Below are 19,521 nucleotides of genomic sequence, written 5' to 3'. Positions count from 1 at the left end.
TGAAATTGCACGTCCAAACGCTTATTACATCTCATGATTTCATATATCGTATGATTTGATTTCATCTCATGATTTCATAGCACATGTCCAAACGTCTTTGTTTGGTCATGTGATATATGAAATCATGCGATGAAATCAAATGAAATCGCATGTCCAAACACTGATTTCATCTCATGATTTCATATATCGTCAAACGGAGACTAATGATTTCATATTGCTCCATACGTCTTTGTTTGGCAATGTGATATATGAAATCATGAGATAGAGTTGAAGTTTTGTTTGGACATGCAATATGAGTTTTTGTGTCACGTATTTTTTTTGTAAATATAACAATCACATAAGTTGTACAGAACTATTACAATAGGAGAAAAGGATCAAAATAGTCCCTCTTCTTTGGGCTAAGGCTCAAATTGATCATTGAGTTTTCACATGGAACTAATAGTTCCTTTTGTTTCCAGTATTGGTACACTTTTGGTCCTCCTCCAAAATTTTACCTATTTTTTTGCATTGATTTTATCCATAACCTATGTATCGGATGTTCAATCGTCATCTTATATATTAGTAGAAATAACAACTCCGTATTCATCTTGATCTTTGCTTTAACATCCATGGCCATGTATTATCGAGCTTCTCTTTGTGTATATGTGTTTCATTATCTAGTTGAGCTAATTGGGTTAACTTTTTTTTAATTATTATTATTTTATTTGCGAAAAAGGCTCAAAAGTATCGTGAAAAATTAATTTTTAAACAGACTAAAATAAAAGCAGACCAACTAAAATGAAACGAATGAAGTATTATATATCTTGTGGAATATGTACTCATAATTCCATGGAGATTACTTTGATAACAAGTTTTTATCGTCATTATGTTAATAAGCCATATTACAAATCATGAAATATGACATTGTACGTAAATATTTTTTTAGTCATGTAATGAAAACTACCATGAGTTGATATAAAATGCATTCAAAAATTTAGTTGATTGATTAATTTGGCTTAGAAAGAATTTGGTAAGTCTTTTGTTAGGCGTAGATACTTCAAACGAGGAAAAATCTTCTTTTTAAATCATTATCTTTGTCTATTTGAATGTGACACAAACTTAACTAAATAATTTGAGACGAAAGATTAGTTAGTGACTATATTATAGTAATATAGTTGACTATATGTATTTGATTCTATTTAATTAAGCAATCATTCTCATTCTTGTCATTCTTTAGGGAAGATCAAGTAAAGAGAAAGAAAAAAAATTGGCCTGCATTAATCTTTGGATATCTTTTTTGTAAAAAAATTACTAAATTAATATATTGTGTGTTTCACCAACTCTCATTAGTTTACCGAAATTAAGTATAATGTTAGGTAAGAAAAGGAATTCACTATTTAGGTCAAGAGATATTGATTAGAGTTGTCAAAAAGGGTCAACATCCCACCCGGTCCAAGGTATTTGATAGACTAGGGCGGACCGATCTTTTATTTGGAAGGGTCTGGAGATGCTCAACCCATCCCAATCCTAGGAGGGTCGAGGGATGGGGCAGGCTAGCCCTTCTTTTTATTTTATTTTTCTTTTCAAACTTATAATTCTATAAGATAAAGAAAATGAGAAGATTTTCAAATCAAATATAACAAATAATGGTGTTATTTCAACAACACTAGCAAAAGATCTAGTGTGATTAGTATGTATCCAGGGTACTAGATACGTGAGAAACATGTATATCATGTGATGCATCCCAGATACACAAGCGAGATAAGAGACTGTTGAATGAGATGGAAGGGAGCAAGGGTGCTGGATTTGTCTATCTATCCTATATACATGTGAACAATTTTAGTAAAATGTATCTATAACAAATTAACTTACTTTTGAGTCTATGTATCTCATGACACATATATGCGGACGTATCAAGATCTGGCGAGATTCATAAATCATAATATTACAACATAACATGCATTTAAGTAATTAACTCATATACTAGTGAAGTTATTGTAACATATCCCTAAATAAATAGTTTTGGCTCATGCGACGAAGTCGGTCCGACCACAATCAAGCCTCAAGGGCCAAAGACTAATAAATCCTATTTTTAAATGGGTTTGAAAAATTCTATTTCATTTCTACCCTAATAACGGGTTAGGTTGAGCCGACCCCATGAATTATGTCCATTTTGATGACTCTTATATTGATGTATTATGTATTTAGTAGATTAGTGCATATATATATATATACTTAGAGATGTGAAATACAGTTTTTTTTATTATATATAAACTGTTTTTCATGTTAGGTAACTTAGAATTATGGACTATGAAGTAAGTATTACTGGCTTGCTTGTTGCAAAGTGTGAGTCTAACAATATTGATGATGAAATTAGATGGTTTACAAGTGATATGGAAATAGGTATATTAAATTATAATCATCTTAAGTAACGTCTTGTATGTATCAACATTTCATAACGATCAAGATATGCATGTTTAAGCCTATATGAACATAGGTGTATAACTATTGGATTAAATTTCAAAAAAAAAAATTCATAATTGATTAGTATGTGAAGCTTATTTTGATCCATTGTAGATACCCTATATTCTGCTGTAAAACAAATTATTATCGTTACATCAGATCTTGGGTGGATTAGAATCTTCAAACAAAATTGATCATGTATTCTGATCGAAATCTGTTTTTGTTGAGTTAGATCTGATTAGATTTAAATTACTATTTTGGTATTTTCAGCTGCCAAATCCTTATTTTAACCAATAAAAAAAAAAAAAAAGGTTTGAAGATAAGTAACACCAATACTTGATTAGTACTATTTTTTCTACAAATAATTAATTCCATATATTCATCATTGCGCGTTGTCCACTAATTCCGCTTGCTTCTTTTAGTCTTACGTTAATTAAAGGACTATACCATACTACAATTGTATAATGATAATAAAGTAGAAAATAGTCAAAGTTATTTAGAAAAATAATACACTAATTAACTTGGACTTTAAATCTAACAGACTTGGATAAGTGAGCTTTTTATTTTTTCTTTATATTCGATGCATAAACAAAATTATTATTTAAGAATATTTATGCATAACTTAGATAAATACTATAGGAGGTGAAATGGTGGTTGATATTGGGTGTCTAGAATGGAACGTGGCTCAAGCACAATAATGATCTAAAGCCAGAACAAAATTATGACCTTACACTTTGAATGAAAACAAATATTGTTTTATAGTCTATTTTTTTATTTAAAAATACACAATTATTTATAACTCTTTTATAATCGGTTTTTGACAGTAATTTTTTTTCAATTTAATTTATTATTTCCTTTTATATGAAAAGTTCATTTTTCTATGAATAGTACTCAATTTTGATTAAAAATAATTTAAAAAAACATTTAATTTATCATTGTTAAAGAAAATAGACCCCCTTAAATTTGGAGGCTTAGGAGCTAGGGTGTTTGCTTTAAAAACAAAAACTTGTAAAGCCGCTGACACTAGCAAGAGTGAGGTTGAGAATGAGATATATTGGAAAACAGAAAAGACACAAATATTATGAAATATGTCATTACAAAATTATTTTTTCTACTTACATTAAAAATATCATTTTCCTCATTTTTAACAACAATTTAGGTCTCTCTATTGTACACTAGAAGTCTCAAAGTTTCAAGCTCAAAAATCCTTTACTTAAAACTCAAAGCCGCGTGGTCCATTTTCCTTTTTTTTGAAAAAAATAATTCACTTTTGTGCACATTATTTCTAACAATTGAAATGAGAATTTATAATCAAAGTTATCCTCCATTTGCAAGCTGTGTACAAAAGAAATGTGTTGATTTTTTATTATTCATAATCAATTAAACATTTACAATTACACTACAATAAAAATACCTTGAATCAAGCTTGGACATTGCAATCCCACTCATTCTCGGATGACCCTAGACCTCGCTTCGTGCAGATTCTATATGAGACTAGCCTAGCTTTGAATTTTTAAGTTACTATCCAAAAAGCTTTCTGATTCAGGTCAAGTCATAACAACCGTAACGGATCGTTACAATTAACCACTCCGACCTTTTAATTTTATTTAGATTGACATTGTTAAAAACAACAATATTAAGTGATTAAAGTTAATCAATTTTCGTAACAAATTATCACATGAGATTGATTCACACAGTTGAATATGATATTAGATTATATAGATATATTGTGTACAAGTTTTACCATCATTAATTATCAAAAGGGATGATTTAGACGTTTTTACAAAAAAAAATGACCCTAATATAAAGGTACGTGTAGAAGACATAATTAAATACTTATAAAAATATGTATTTTCTTACCGATTTTTAAATAAATTAATCACACACTTTAACATAGAATTTTTTGTTTACGTGTACCTTCTTGAACCAATTTTTCTTTTTCATGTATCATATATAGTAAGTTATATATTGATTGTTAGGAAGTGAGCTCACGTAACTAATTTGTACTTTCTTTGTACCAAATTGTGTGGATTTGAAGAGTTGAATTTATTGGGATGTTGTGATTATTTAGATTTTATCATAAAACTTACATTTTTGGAAACTAAATAAAAATATTATTCTTTGTCTTGATATATGTGAGATATTTATTTTTGGTTCGTCTCAAAATGACTGTCATTTTTCTATATTGAAAATAACATTAAAATACTCTTTTATCTTAACCAAAATTATTTATAGCAACAATGATCAATAAGTATTTAGAACTATAAATTTCAATAGTCTTCATTTTTTTCTTTAACTTTGTAACAAGGTCAAATATTGTCATATAACTTGAAAATGAAGACCAAGTTAAATAACTAATAATTCAAAATGCTTAAAAAGAAGATATGAACAAATTATGATTGAAAAGAACTTGTTTAACACTCAAAAACTAAAGAGTACTGATAGATTATGGAAATAATCTATTTATTGTACAATATCTTTTGGTAAATATTCTAATTAGTTGTCATCTTTTATATTTAGCAATTATCTTTGTAATTGATTATTATCTATGTAATTGATAATAATCTCCGTAATTATCTCTTGCCTAAAATTAGGCTTGTACACTTTTGTATATATTGATTATTCAGTGAATGAGAATGACACGGCAAACATTCTTTTATGGTATCAGAGCCTAGGTTACTTTTCTGACCTAATTCTCTCTTCCGCTTTTTCTTCTTCTTCTTCTTATTCTCACACGGCTATCCACCATGGCCGAATCTCAGAAAATTCATCCCGCTACTCTTGTCACTAATATCAAGACCCACGTACCTGTTGTTCTTGAATATGACGGTTCCCAATACAACAACTGGTCTACTTTGTTCAAACTCCATTGCCGTGCTTATATGGTGATTGATCATATTACTCCGGTTGCTACGGAATCCGATGCTGATAAAGAGAAACCGGCTCCGAATTCTTCTGATGCAGCTCTCTGGCACCGACTTGATGATATTGTTCGACAGTGGATTTATGGTACTATTTCTAACGATCTCTTAAATTCCATTATTGATGCTGATGATAAGGCAATTGATACATGGAATCGTTTAGAAAATTTTTTCCACAACAACAAGTCTGCCCGGGCACTTAACCTTGATGCGCAGTTTACTAACACCAAACTCGAACAATTTGATGGTGTTAAACCTTATTGCACTCGTCTCAAAACCCTTGCTGACAGTTTACGAAACGTGGGTGATAAGGTATCCGACAATCGGATGGCGCTTCAACTTTTGAAAGGGCTTTCGGAGGAGTATAAGCCTTTTCGTACATCTGTTCGACATATTAGTCCCTTGCCTTCCTTTGATACTCTACGTTCCATGCTTGAACTAGAGGAACAAAGTAACTCTTCGGACCTTGCAATTGAAGCTCGCGAGGAGGCTCTTCTCACCGCCTCTTCCACAGCGTCACACCCTTCTAGTGATCATTCTTCATCTTCTAAAGGAGGGAATTCACGAGGTAGAGCCAAGGGTAAAGGGAAAGGCAGCGGCGGCAAGGGCAAAGGTGGTGCCGGCCGGAACAACCAGCAGCAGCAACAATCTTCGCAGCAGCAGCAACCGCGCCAAGGTGGCGCCTCCTCCCAACAGCAGCAGCAGCAGGGCATGGGGTGGATGTTTCCCCCATGGCCGTACTGGGGCAATGGCCCTTGGGCAACCCCACCTTGTCCGTACCCAGCCCAGGGTCCGGGCCCAAACCCGTGGACAGGGGCAAGGCCGTACCAGCCTCCTTCTCAAGGCATCCTCGGGTCTCGACCTAATCAAGCGTACTTCTCAAGCGCTCCATCTTCTCATCCGGGTTCTGTTCCTACCAACATTGAACAAGCTATGCACACAATGTCTCTCACCGATCCAAATTACTATATGGATACCGGGGCAACCTCTCACATGACGAATTCCCAAGGTAACTTATCTCCATATTTTAATTTGAGTAATCATGCTAATAATGCTATTACTGTTGGCAATGGTAGTAAAATACCTATTAAAGGTTATGGTCACGAATGTCTAAACCAAAACACTCTTCAACTCAAAAATGTCCTTCATGTCCCAAAAATTATTAAAAACCTAATATCAGTTAGAAAATTCACCACTGACAATCATGTTTCTGTTGAATTTGATCCGTTTGGGTTTTCTGTGAAGGATTTGCAGACGGGGAGCAAAATAGTGAGGTGTAATAGCAGTGGCGATCTCTATCCTTTTCTCACTGATCGTCAAATCATTTCACCTACCACCCCTTCAGCTTTTGCAGTTGTCTCTCCTAGTTTATGGCATTCCCGTTTAGGTCATCCGGGACATGCAATTCTTAGTAGTCTGCGTAGTAGTAATCTTATCAAATGTAATAAGGCTTCAAACGATATTTGTCATTCTTGCCCATTGGGAAAATTAATAAAAACGCCTTTTACAGATTCTTTATCTCATACTACTATGCCTTTTGACATTATTCACAGTGATTTATGGACATCTCCGATTCTTAGCTCACTTGGTCATAAGTATTATGTTCTCTTTCTTGATAATTACACGAATTTTTTATGGACGTTTCCTATTTCTTCTAAATCTCAAGTCTATAATCTTTTTATTCGTGTCCGAACTTATATTCGAACTCAATTTGAGAGAGAAATTAAAGCTTTCCAATGTGATAACGGCCGTGAATTTGAAAATGATCCCTTTAAGCAATTTTGTCAAAAATATGGAATGCATTTTAGATTCTCATGTCCATACACCTCTCCTCAAAATGGCAAATCGGAACGAAAAATTAAAACGATTAACAATGTTGTTCGTACGCTCCTTTGTCATGCTTCTATGCCTCCTTCTTTTTGGCATCATGCACTTGAAATGGCTACATACCTTCACAATATCATGCCCACAAAAATACTTGGTTATAAATCACCTACTCAGATCTTATATCAAAAAACTCCGGATTATTCACATCTACGTGTCTTTGGGTGTTTATGTTATCCTTTGATTCCCTCTTCCAAGATAAATAAACTCCAATCCCGGTCTACTCCATGTGTCTTTCTTGGATATCCATCCAATCATAGGGGGTATAAGTGTTTTGATATGTCGAGTCGTCGTATTATAATAGCCAAGCATGTGTGGTTTGATGAGTCGGTTTTTCCATTCTCTAAGGTACACACTCCCCTCCCTCATACATATGATTTCTTAAGTGACACTTCCAGTCCTTCGGACATTCCTATGTATCGTTCTATTCTTGAGTCGGGTATTGCTCCCTTGGATGCTACTTCACAGCCTGTACCGCACCCCACCCGCGGCCAGGACACCCATACCGCAGCCAGCCCGCAGCCTACCCTGCCTTCCCCTTCCCCGCAGCACACTCGCGACCATACCCAGCAAACCGCGACCCTCCTGCGGAACCCCCTGCAGCAAGGCAGTGGCAGCCTACCTCCTGTACCCGCTGCTAATGCCGAGCTGCACTCCCACCCCAGCCAACCGTGCACTCCACCTGTCAACGTACAGCAGGGGATGCACCCTTTTGTACCCGCTGCCAATGATAGGCAACCACCACCTTTTGCCATCACATCATCCTCTTCCCACTCCTCTCAACCATCGCATTCCATGAACACCCGTAGCAAACATGGAATTTTTAAACTGAATCCTAAATACCATGACCAGGCCAATCATACTACTACCTCCATATCACCCATTCCGAAGAACCCTGTTCAGGCCATTCGTGACCATAATTGGAAAATTGCTATGCAGGAAGAGTATGATGCTCTTATTAAAAATGGTACTTGGGATTTAGTCCCGCGACCGTCTGATGTCAATATTATTCGGTCTCTATGGATTTTTCGGCATAAGACTAAGTCTGATGGTTCTTTTGAAAGACATAAGGCTCGTCTTGTTGGTGATGGTAAGACACAGAGGGAAGGTATTGACTGTGATGAGACTTTTAGTCCGGTTGTTAAACCAGCTACTATTCGGGTGGTGCTTAGTATTGCTTTATCCAAGTCTTGGCCAATTCATCAATTGGATGTTAAAAATGCTTTCTTACATGGTAATTTAAATGAGACTGTTTACATGTACCAACCAATGGGGTTCAAGGATCCTAGTCGACCTGATCATGTTTGTCTTCTCCGTAAGTCTCTCTACGGTCTCAAACAAGCCCCCCGAGCTTGGTATCAAAGGTTTGCTGATTTTGTGGCGTCCATTGGATTTTCCCATAGCAAATCTGATAATTCATTGTTCATTTTTCGCCATGGTACTGAAACTGCTTTTATCCTACTTTATGTTGATGATATTATCTTAACTGCTTCTTCAGAATTTCTTAGGCTTCGAATTATTTCTCGCCTTGCATCTGAATTTGCTATGAAAGACTTGGGTCCACTGAGCTATTTCTTAGGTATTGCTGTCTCCCGGGACAAATCTGGTTTATTTTTGTCTCAAAAGAAATATGCTCAGGATATTATTGCTAAAGCAGGTATGACTTCTTGCAAACCATCTCTTACTCCTGTTGATTCCAAAGGGAAAATGAGTTCTTCATCCGGCGATCTTTATGAGAATGCTACTCACTATCGTAGTCTGTGTGGGGGTTTGCAATACTTGACTTTTACTCGTCCGGATATTTCTTATGCTGTTCAACAAGTTTGTCTGTTTATGCATGCTCCACGGGTTGAGCATATGAATGCTTTAAAGCGTGTTCTTCGCTATGTTCAAGGTACGCTTAACTATGGTTTGCACATGTCTAAGTCATCTGTTAGTTCTCTTTTGTCCTACACGGACGCAGACTGGGGCGGGTGTCCCGACACTCGTCGTTCTACGTCAGGTTATTGTGTGTTTCTAGGTGATAACCTGATATCTTGGTCAGCAAAACGACAACCAACTCTGTCTAAGTCTAGTGCTGAAGCAGAGTATCGTGGGGTTGCAAATGTAGTCTCTGAATCATGTTGGGTTCGAAACTTACTTTTCGAGCTAGGTTTTCCTATTTCCAAGGCTACATTGGTTTACTGTGATAATGTAAGTGCCATCTATCTTTCCAGTAATCCGGTACAACATCAACGTACCAAACATATTGAGATGGACATACATTTTGTTCGTGAGAAAGTTCAACGGGGTGAGGTTCGAGTACTACATGTACCATCTCGTTATCAGCTTGCCGACATTTTTACTAAAAGTCTCCCTCGGGTATTATTTGATGATTTCCGGCACAGTCTCAACATTCGTAAATCTCCCGTTTCGACTGCGGGGGTGTGATAGATTATGGAAATAATCTATTTATTGTACAATATCTTTTGGTAAATATTCTAATTAGTTGTCATCTTTTATATTTAGCAATTATCTTTGTAATTGATTATTATCTATGTAATTGATAATAATCTCCGTAATTATCTCTTGCCTAAAATTAGGCTTGTACACTTTTGTATATATTGATTATTCAGTGAATGAGAATGACACGGCAAACATTCTTTTAAGTACTACATATATTCTATATTAGATAAACACTTTTTATTTTACAATGTAGTTAAAAAATCATTAATAGATTGATCAATTTTACTATTTTGCCTTTTGTTCATATTATTAATTAGCCTCTTGAAAAGAAATTCTTAGATCTTCAATTATTTAAACTCCAAAGGTCATATATATTCGGGGCTAAAATAGAAGGAAAAAAAACTAACTAATTTTATCCTGATTTAATAAGCAATCCAGTAATATCACAAATATTTTTAGTACGATATCCATTTTATACTAGACAAAAGAAGTGTTACAAGAATAGTTGTTGTTATACTATAGTATATGAATGGTAAGTGTCTCATTGGCATCTTTTCTCAGCCTATGAAGGAAGGGAAAAAAAGAAGTTTAAATACATGGAGACTTGAAAAAGACAATGGAAAAAAGAAGTTAAAACACATGTAGACTTGAAAAATAAGAAGATATCTTCCATTTTTTGTCTCTCATTTTTCTTTTTATCATGGTCCACACGCAATGTACAAAGCTGTTTTTCATGATTATAAATTTTATTATTTCTACATATATTTTTCTTCTTCTTTAGAATGACAGGAGTCTAACTGCTTCCACTTAAACAAGTTATAGAGAATTCTTATACTATTGTATTGAAGACTTAGAAATTTGTCTCCACATATTTGGACATATTAGTTAAAGTCATAATATTTTTAAGTTGTATAATATAATACTATATATTATATACTGTACGCGTTAAAAACTAGCATAAGTGCTAATAAGCTTCACTTGAGTGGTCTCCAGATTTGGTCATTTGTCAATTCTTACAGCACAAGTACTACTTCTTGTTCCCACACGTCTAACAAGGTTGCAACTTAAAAATAATTATCTAGAAATTAACCTTTTTGGGTTAAAAATTTGGTTTTGATCTATGATGTAATTATGAGTTTAACATTTATGGATTTACTGAATTAAAAAAAATAATTTACATTATTAAATCAATTATAAAAGGTAATTATAGTGATTGTCTAATAAGTGATTAACAGGGCCGATACTCGTCTTCGACTCCGAATTTGAGAGATCTCATTTTTTTTTAGCAATAATGAGATTATTATAGGCATCTTTAAAAAATATAAAAAAAATTCCGTATTTTTTAATTTTTAATTTAATTCTATATGATTTTAAAAACAAATACTTTTTTTTTATTAAACTTCAAATTATGTTCAAAAAAAAAAACTAAAATGAAGGAAATGCTATTTATTGAAAAAGTAATTTTTTTCATATTAGTTTTACGTCTCAAAATAATTTTTAAAGAAACATATTAATAACTTTACATCTTAAAAAAAAAACAAAAAAAAAACATAAACTTTAAATTAGAAAAAATATTATTAGTATTCAAAAGTTTAAGGTCAGCAAAGTGCTCAAGTCACCTTGTCATTAATGGAAACTTTGAAAAATAAGTCAAACAACCCCATATAGCAAGTTTAATAACATGTAAAAAAGATATATTTATCCTATTGTTCTATACAAGTAAAAATTATAATTACAAGTACTTATCATCTCAAATACTTTAATTAAGATGATAATTAATTTCCTCATCTTGCTGAGGTTCAATCTTCTAATGTGTAGTTAACTAGTTTGTTAATTTTCAATTTGTTTCTCTCATTTGGAGTTAAAAAAATCAAACTCACTAATTTGTACATTTTCATTCGATATTTAAAATTTCATAAAACGAATTTGCATCTAATAAGTCATTAGAGGGAGTAAACCGCTCTCCGTACTCTCCAGAGGCTCTATTTTCAATATTCAAATTAAATTCAATATCTTATACAATAATTTAGCTCGAAAAATAGAAATAAGGAGCCCTATAAAGAATGTAATTGAAAATTCATTATGAAATTTGACCATAACAATTAAATTGATTATCTTTATACATAAGAACCTTAAATTACTTAATAGAATAGATTGAAAAATAATCACAAACATTACTTTCCGGCTATTTCACAACCCTTCTAGATGGTTAATTATCTGGATACTTTTATGAATAATTAAGCATTAAGTATTCTTCATAAAATAATGTGGCCCTTGATCTGAATTTAGAAAATCAAAATTAATTAAATATGAATAATATTGGACAAATTGTAAAAATATGAAGAAAAGGACTTTGATGATATTTTCTAATGCATGTGCTACACGAGCTGACTTCTTTAGGCTATCTAATTCATGTCATTCTCTATCTTTAGACACGTAATAAAATGGTAGTTAAAAAGAATTAGGAAATATGCATCTGCCTCACCTATAAGAGCAACTCACAAAGTCTGCATCCTATAATATATCTACATGACCTTTTAGTACTATATGGTTATTTTATATTCTTCCATTTTAATTTATTTATTCTATTTTTCTTTTTGTTGAAATAGAAAATTCAAAAAAGAAAAAAGAACTCAATAGGGCCCAACAAACAAATATGTGGATTCACCAATAATTTGGAGGCAACAAGTAGGGGCGGAGCCATGGTCAAGAGTTTATTCAAATCTCTTTTAGCGAAAAATTATATTATTTATATATGATTAAAATAATTTTTTATTTATATGTGATATAAGTGAATCCTCTTCAATTAGTTTGTGTGATTATTTCTTTAGATTTTGAACCCCTTAAGTGAAATCTTGATTCCGCGCTGTCAACAAGTATTCCTCATTTATTTCAAGTTCCTATGACACAAGATGTGAGAAACACTAGGACTATACAACTGCTACATAGAAATGTAAAAGACTGAATGCACCTCAAACATTTCACGTAAAAATTCAACTCATAAGTCACCTTCCTAATCTTATATATTTCCTCTATCTCATATTAGTTGATCACTTTTCTTTTAATATGCATACTAAGAAATTATAAATAAGAAGATAATTTTACTAACTCATTCCTTAAAAAACTTTTTAAGAATTTTACAAATAAATGTAGACACTTTCAAATAAAATTAAGTATAAAGATAATATAGGAAATATTTAATAAATACTTTCTTGATTTAGTAAGGTGATCAACTCATATAGGAAAAAGAAAAATATATAGGATCAGTAAATAAGGATTTCAATGAATTAGATCTATAAGTACGCAAAGTCCGTTCTTTTGAGTCCAAAATGAATCATTTAGAGCTTCGATTTATAGTCCATTCGCTTTTATTTACTATCAAAATACATCACATCCTTCATTGGTGAAACTTTCGTAAAAGTATTTTGTCATCCACAATAAATTTCAATTCATATATAATATATATGACATCATGAAAGTATAAGACTTATGTTGACTTTTGAGTCGATTCATTATGTTATCTATAGCTTCAACAATTGAATTAGCACCCAATAATTCTACTTATGTCAGTTTTGTTTGGTATTTTTTTTCACTAACAAGTTTGAACCAATCAATTAAAGATCTATAACGCCACTCGTAGATCTTTAATTGAAGCGGGTATATTTAGGATAAGATAAATAGACCTTTGTGTTGTAAAAGATGTGAAAATGGGCGTTGAGATGTTTCGGATATGTGAAAAGCAAATACATAGATGTTTTAAGTAAGGAGGTGTAAGCGGTTGATTATGATGCGCCTGATGAAGGAAGAAGAAGTATATATTGAAGAGAGTTGATTAGACGTGACATGACACATTTACAACTTACCGATGACATGAACCTAGCTATGAAGACATGGAAGTCAAGAATTAGGGAAAAAAATTAGTAGGTAGTCATGAGTCGTAGTATCCCTTACCAATACCACAATTATTTTGCTTTTACTTTCTTATTCTTTGATATTGTTTTACCTGTTATTTCATTTACTTCGATTATCGTATTATCTATTTCTGCTAATGCTTTTTTCTCTATTATTTTCAACATGGTTTCTTCTATACTATGTTTCTCGGATATATATTTTGATATGCTTAACTTGAGTCAAACGTCTAAAAGAAACAATCTCTCTACTTTCACTCTTCTTACCCTAGTAAATACGCTATTGTTGTTGAACTTGTGTTTGTGTGTGTGTGTATATATATATATATATATATATATATATATTGTCTCAAGAAACATGTTTGAAATGGCTTATTTGAGTGTTTTTAAGTTAAAATAGCTTTCAAGTACTTTAGAAGTGTTTTGATAAACTTAAAAAATGCTTATAAATACTTGTCTAAACTAAATGACAAAAATAAACTATAAAATTTCTAACTTATAACTTTCGACCGATAAGTCAAAAATAAAAAATCAATTGAAACGAGCTTAGTGGCTTTAGCTTTTCAGTAATTTTTAAAGTTTGAAAGTGTTTGAATACCTCAAAAAAAATGTCTTAAGCGCTTTTTTTAGGCTGAAAAAGTATCAAAAAGTCTAAAGCGAAAAGTTGAACATTTTCAACTTATAACTTTTAACTTTTAACTTTAAACATTACAAACTCACCTAAAAAAAAAACAATCCAAAGACCACTTAATCTATTATCGAATTTGTAGGTCTATCTTGGTACTTTTTGCTAAATTGTCCCACCAACTTTACCCGAAGTTGTTGTAGTAGTATAAAATAGATTTATAGGTTAAAGGTTATATTGAGATCTTTCTATTGGCACAAAGCCAGAGTACAAATTACGAATTCAACAAAAAAAATTATTAATATTAACTCTTAAAAAATATATTAAACATATTCAATTTACAATTTCAAACTCACTCGTTTCAAAGTATAATTCTAACTCCGCTTTCTACGGATGTATTTTTTTAGTAGTTAATTGCAAGATGATAACTTAGTTCCTGACTTAAGTGTGTGTAATTTACTTAGTCACATCAAAACCTAATTAAAAAAAGGAATTTTATTTCGATGTAGAATTATATTAGTATTAAGTAGAGCGTATTTTCTAAGTTAGGCTCACTGTTAATTAGTCACCCTTGGACTTTTCTAATATGACTTATAATTAGAAAAAAGAATTTAGAATACTTTTAGTCTCTGAATGAGAAATAAAAACCAAACATGTCTGCTGTTTATTGAAAATTTCCAGCCTATAGAACGACATTTACCAAAATTTGTTGAAATATTTATAAGAATCTTCTATATTAATTACTATATGATTGCATCTTTACCATGTATGTATAGGTAATATACACATACACATACATACTATTTTTGGAGAATACAATAATTATTTTTTTTAATTGTTGATAAATTTCATTTAGACATTCAAATTATGATATGTTCCGATTAATTAATTAAGCATGAACACGTGATAAAGTGTTCCATTAGAGGCTTTTGGTTCATATTTTGTATTTCTGTGTGTGTTCTCAAATGTCTATTTCAAAGATCAGTTAATCATATAAAATTGTAAAAAAATCTAAAATATATCCGAACTTTGATCGATATTGTTGTAGCGATACCAAACTTTGAGAATGACTTTTTACACCCTGCATTATTTAATAGTATATTTTAAAGGTATATATGTATCCACGTGGACACATTACTATCTATAATGATGTAATATTTTGTGATGTCTACGTGGATACATATATACGTTTAAAATGCACTATTAAATAGTGCATGGTGTAGAAAGTCGTCCATAAACTTTGATATGATAACAATAATTTCGATCAAAATTGAAGTATTTTTCAGACCTTTTTTCTCTATAAAATATGATACCTCCTTTGATACTGGTGTAAAGGAGACGGCATTTTCCAAATCCTTAATTTTGTATTTCAATACTATGATAATGAGAAAAAAAGCATGACATAAATAAATAGATAAAACGAATTTGACTTATTAGGATAGTACGTGAGAAGAATGAACTCAAGTACAAGGAGTACGTGTTTATACCGTCGGCACTATTTTTGCTTTGTCAATAATCTTTATTAATGGTCTTATTAATTATTTATATTTTTTGTGCTTCTGCAATAAATTATAGGAATAATGAAAAATGATATTTACCAATTATGTCGATAGAGTAAATGAATTAGTAATTTATTATACAAGTGTAGATTCCTTTTCTTTTGTTTTGTTAGTTCACAACAAACAGCTTTTAGTTAAGCCAAGTTGTATATTAGTTAAAAGTTCTTAGAATATCGGCTAACCTAATCCCAAAGCTCCTCCTTAAGTTTTCACATTCCAAAAGTCAAATATTAGTGAAATTCAATTACTTTATTTTATATAAAATTAAATAGATAATTATTTTTAGTTTTTTTTCCCTTTTCCCTTGAGCCAAATATAATACTATTGATTTTCTACTCTTATCATGATTAGTCAAAATTTTAGTAATGTGTAAATGAAAATTTATGTGTATATAGTATAAAAATATATTTAGTATAGATTTTAAGCTATTTGTTAGGTAATACTAATCGTGGGGAGCCACTAGCCAGTAAGGTGTTCCAAATCCTTTGATTAAAAATCACTTTGTATATTTATAATTTTAAATTTACATACATATGATATACCAATATATATAACTTAAATTCTTTCGAAAATAAATAAAGAAAATTACATTGTATACTTATAATTTTAACTTTATTAAACCAAATTACCTATTACATCATTTTCTCATTTATGATGTCATTAATTCCCTCTGGTGCCCCACCCCAAACCCCTCCCTCCCCTTTGATTCTTTTTCCTTTATTTCCATTGCCTTATAAATATTCCCTTTGTTCACTCCAAGTTAAACGTACCATTCCATATACTCTCTCACATTTTCTAGTACGTAAAAACATTTCTTCAAAGAGTAATTAAGAAAAAATGGAGTCTAGTGGTGACACTACCAATGCCACCACTATTACTTCTTCACCACCATCTTCTCGATCCGTCTCGCCGTCCTCTTCCTCTCCACCATCGCCACAAGTGGCGGTAGTCATCAGCCCTTGTGCGGCCTGCAAGATCTTGAGGAGGAGGTGCGCCGAGAAATGTGTGTTGGCTCCTTATTTTCCTCCCAATGATCCTATCAAGTTCACTACCGCTCATCGCGTCTTTGGCGCAAGCAATATTATCAAGTTCTTGCAGGTATACATCTAAATTATGTTAGCTACGAGCTATTTAATAGCGCGATAATTTATAACTATTTAAGAGCCATGGACTAATTAAAATAAGAATAGGTAGTTCGATTGTTTAAATAGTTACAAGAAATTTAATATTGAAATATCAATATTGTCCTTAGTAGTGTAAGAAAGGGCAATTCATTTTCAAGCTTACATGTTGTTGTTTTTTCAAATTACTATTCTTTTCCATGTGGCTGCATTTTCAATATTATTTTTTTTCTTTGTCCATTTGACTTTAATTAGTTTTGAAGAAAAAAAAGATTGTTGTTTTGTACCAACTATACTCATGGTCAAAATAATCAAAATCATTTTTTTCCTCTTACACACATAATTCCACCTGTTAGGTTTAACAAATTTGAATAATTTTGACAATTACACTAGTAATCATGAGGATCTACCTTATATATATCGTTATATATATATATATTTATTACACCATATAAGTGCAATTTAACATATAGTTACAATTGGTGATTTGCCTAATTTTCCAAGTCATTGATTTCACTAATAAAGTTAGTTATCTTTAATATAGTGACCTACAAGTCAATAGAAGTTAAACGAAAATCATTACACATAACCATATCTTATTTGTTTTAAAGTGTAAATTTAATAAAAGCATATTTAAGAATGATATTACTAGACAGGACTTTCTCGTTTTCTATACATAACATCATATTTAATTTCTTTTAGGAACTACCGGAATTTCAAAGAGCAGATGCTGTGAGTAGTATGGTGTATGAAGCCAATGCTAGGTTGAGGGATCCTGTGTATGGTTGTGCAGGAGCAATATGTCAACTACAAAAGCAAGTGAATGAGCTTCAAGTACAATTAGCTAAAGCACAAGCTGAGGTTGTCAACATGCAATGTGAACAAGCTAACTTTATGACACTTTTTTGTATGGAAAATATGACACAATCACCACCACAACAATCATTGGATAATTTCACACAAATCAACATGAGCATCTTAGATGATAACAATGTTGGATCTATATGGGAGACTCTTTGGACATGATTAAATGGAACATGCATCTTCATCTAATTAACTCATAGAGGATAATATTTTTCACTAAGTTTTTAATTATGTTATATGGGGAGAAAATAAAATTGATGCAACTTATAATTTTAGTGTAAGGAAATTATTAAACTAAAATGTAATATAGTATATGAACCAAATCTTGAATAGATTTGAGTCTTTAAGATTATAAGTTTCATGATTTTTCTAATGGTTTTGATAAAGCAAATGAAGTTGACGGGTATAGTTTTATTTTTTCTTCTATATATAATATTGAATACAAGTCAATTTTATTTTTGGTCACCTCATGATTTTACTATCGAACATATATATTAACTTCATGTTCGTCTTTATATCAAATCATATAAATTCATCCTTCCGTCATTAAATTAGTCTAAAAATTTTAATTTAGTTTAGAGGTATGAAAATGAAATTTTTTATAGTCAACCTTTTATAATTCTACGTACGTGAATCTCAATTAATCAGATCTGGTATATATATATATATATATATATATATATATATATATTGATCCTCATGGTTCCTTTCCACACATGAAATTAAAGGCTCACTCCGGTCTCAATAATTCATCAACATTATTAATTGTCTATTCAATTTAGATAGTCTGCGAGCACATATGCTAATCAACTTCTTCTAGATCTTATGGAAATTATGTTAGAATATAGTTTTATATGGAATTAAATGTAGAATAATAAAACATGTATTAGCAATATATGAATAAGAGCATTAAAAAATAAAAAACTACCTTTGTAGTATATAATTCCTAGATAATAACAAATAACGCACTATTCTACTACATATTTCGATTACTATTAGAAATATGTAAAGGTTGTTCTCATCATGAATCGGTGAAAAAATCATTTTATAAAACATGATCTTTTCACTTATTTTCCAACGAACCAGCTCATGACTAGCTAGGAGAAGAAATGGTGGAAAATAGGTTCTCATGTAAGTTTTTTCGTATGAAAATAATAGTATTTTTTTTTCCTGTGCTCTCAATTAAAATATCTGTAAAACAGCAATTAAATAATTTTAATGAAAAATAATATATTTTTAATAAGTGTGTTAACACCCCCATATTATCCACTATTTTTATTTATTTTTTAATTCTTGCTTCATTGTCAATAGGATTATTATAGGTCAACAAAATATTTAAATTGATAGATATCTAATTTTTAGGACTTCTCAACAATGGACACCATCTTAGAAAAAGTAAAAATATGTCACCTTCTACTTGCAAAAGCACAAAATTAAAGACTACGTCAATCTAATTATTTTACTAATTGTTTAAAGCGTCTGCTTAGCTTCAGCTTGAACTTTCTAAAGACTAGACATATATATTATATATAATAAGTACCAGTTTTAGGTAAAAATGTCATTACTTGAATAATAATGTGATGGTCTATTGACTTTTCTTTTTCTCTCTTCGAGAGGTAATGCATTGCAACAAAATGTATATCGTCTAATTGAGAATCTAAACGTTATAAAGTAAGTAAAAAAACTATTTTAAAAATTAAGTTATATTCTTCTTTTACCTAAACAGTGTATATATATATATATATATATATA

The 19,521-nt window shown here is 31.3% G+C and overlaps 1 protein-coding gene across 1 annotated transcript; it reads left to right on the top strand.

The window, feature by feature from the left end:
• The first annotated feature begins 16,563 nt into the window (after positions 1-16,563).
• LOC107022788 (LOB domain-containing protein 1-like) lies at positions 16,564-18,177 on the top strand. The gene is made up of 2 exons (XM_015223378.2): positions 16,564-16,882; positions 17,608-18,177. The coding sequence occupies exons 1-2, from the start codon at positions 16,622-16,624 to the stop codon at positions 17,929-17,931; spliced, it is 585 nt and encodes a 194-aa protein (XP_015078864.1). The 5' UTR covers positions 16,564-16,621; the 3' UTR covers positions 17,932-18,177.
• The last annotated feature ends 1,344 nt before the right edge of the window (positions 18,178-19,521 follow it).

The sequence above is a fragment of the Solanum pennellii genome, chromosome 6 (assembly GCF_001406875.1).
Source record: "Solanum pennellii chromosome 6, SPENNV200".
Taxonomy (NCBI): domain Eukaryota; kingdom Viridiplantae; phylum Streptophyta; class Magnoliopsida; order Solanales; family Solanaceae; genus Solanum; species Solanum pennellii.
The sequence above is the reverse complement of the archived record's forward strand: the minus strand, read 5'-3'. Positions and strand labels throughout refer to the sequence as shown.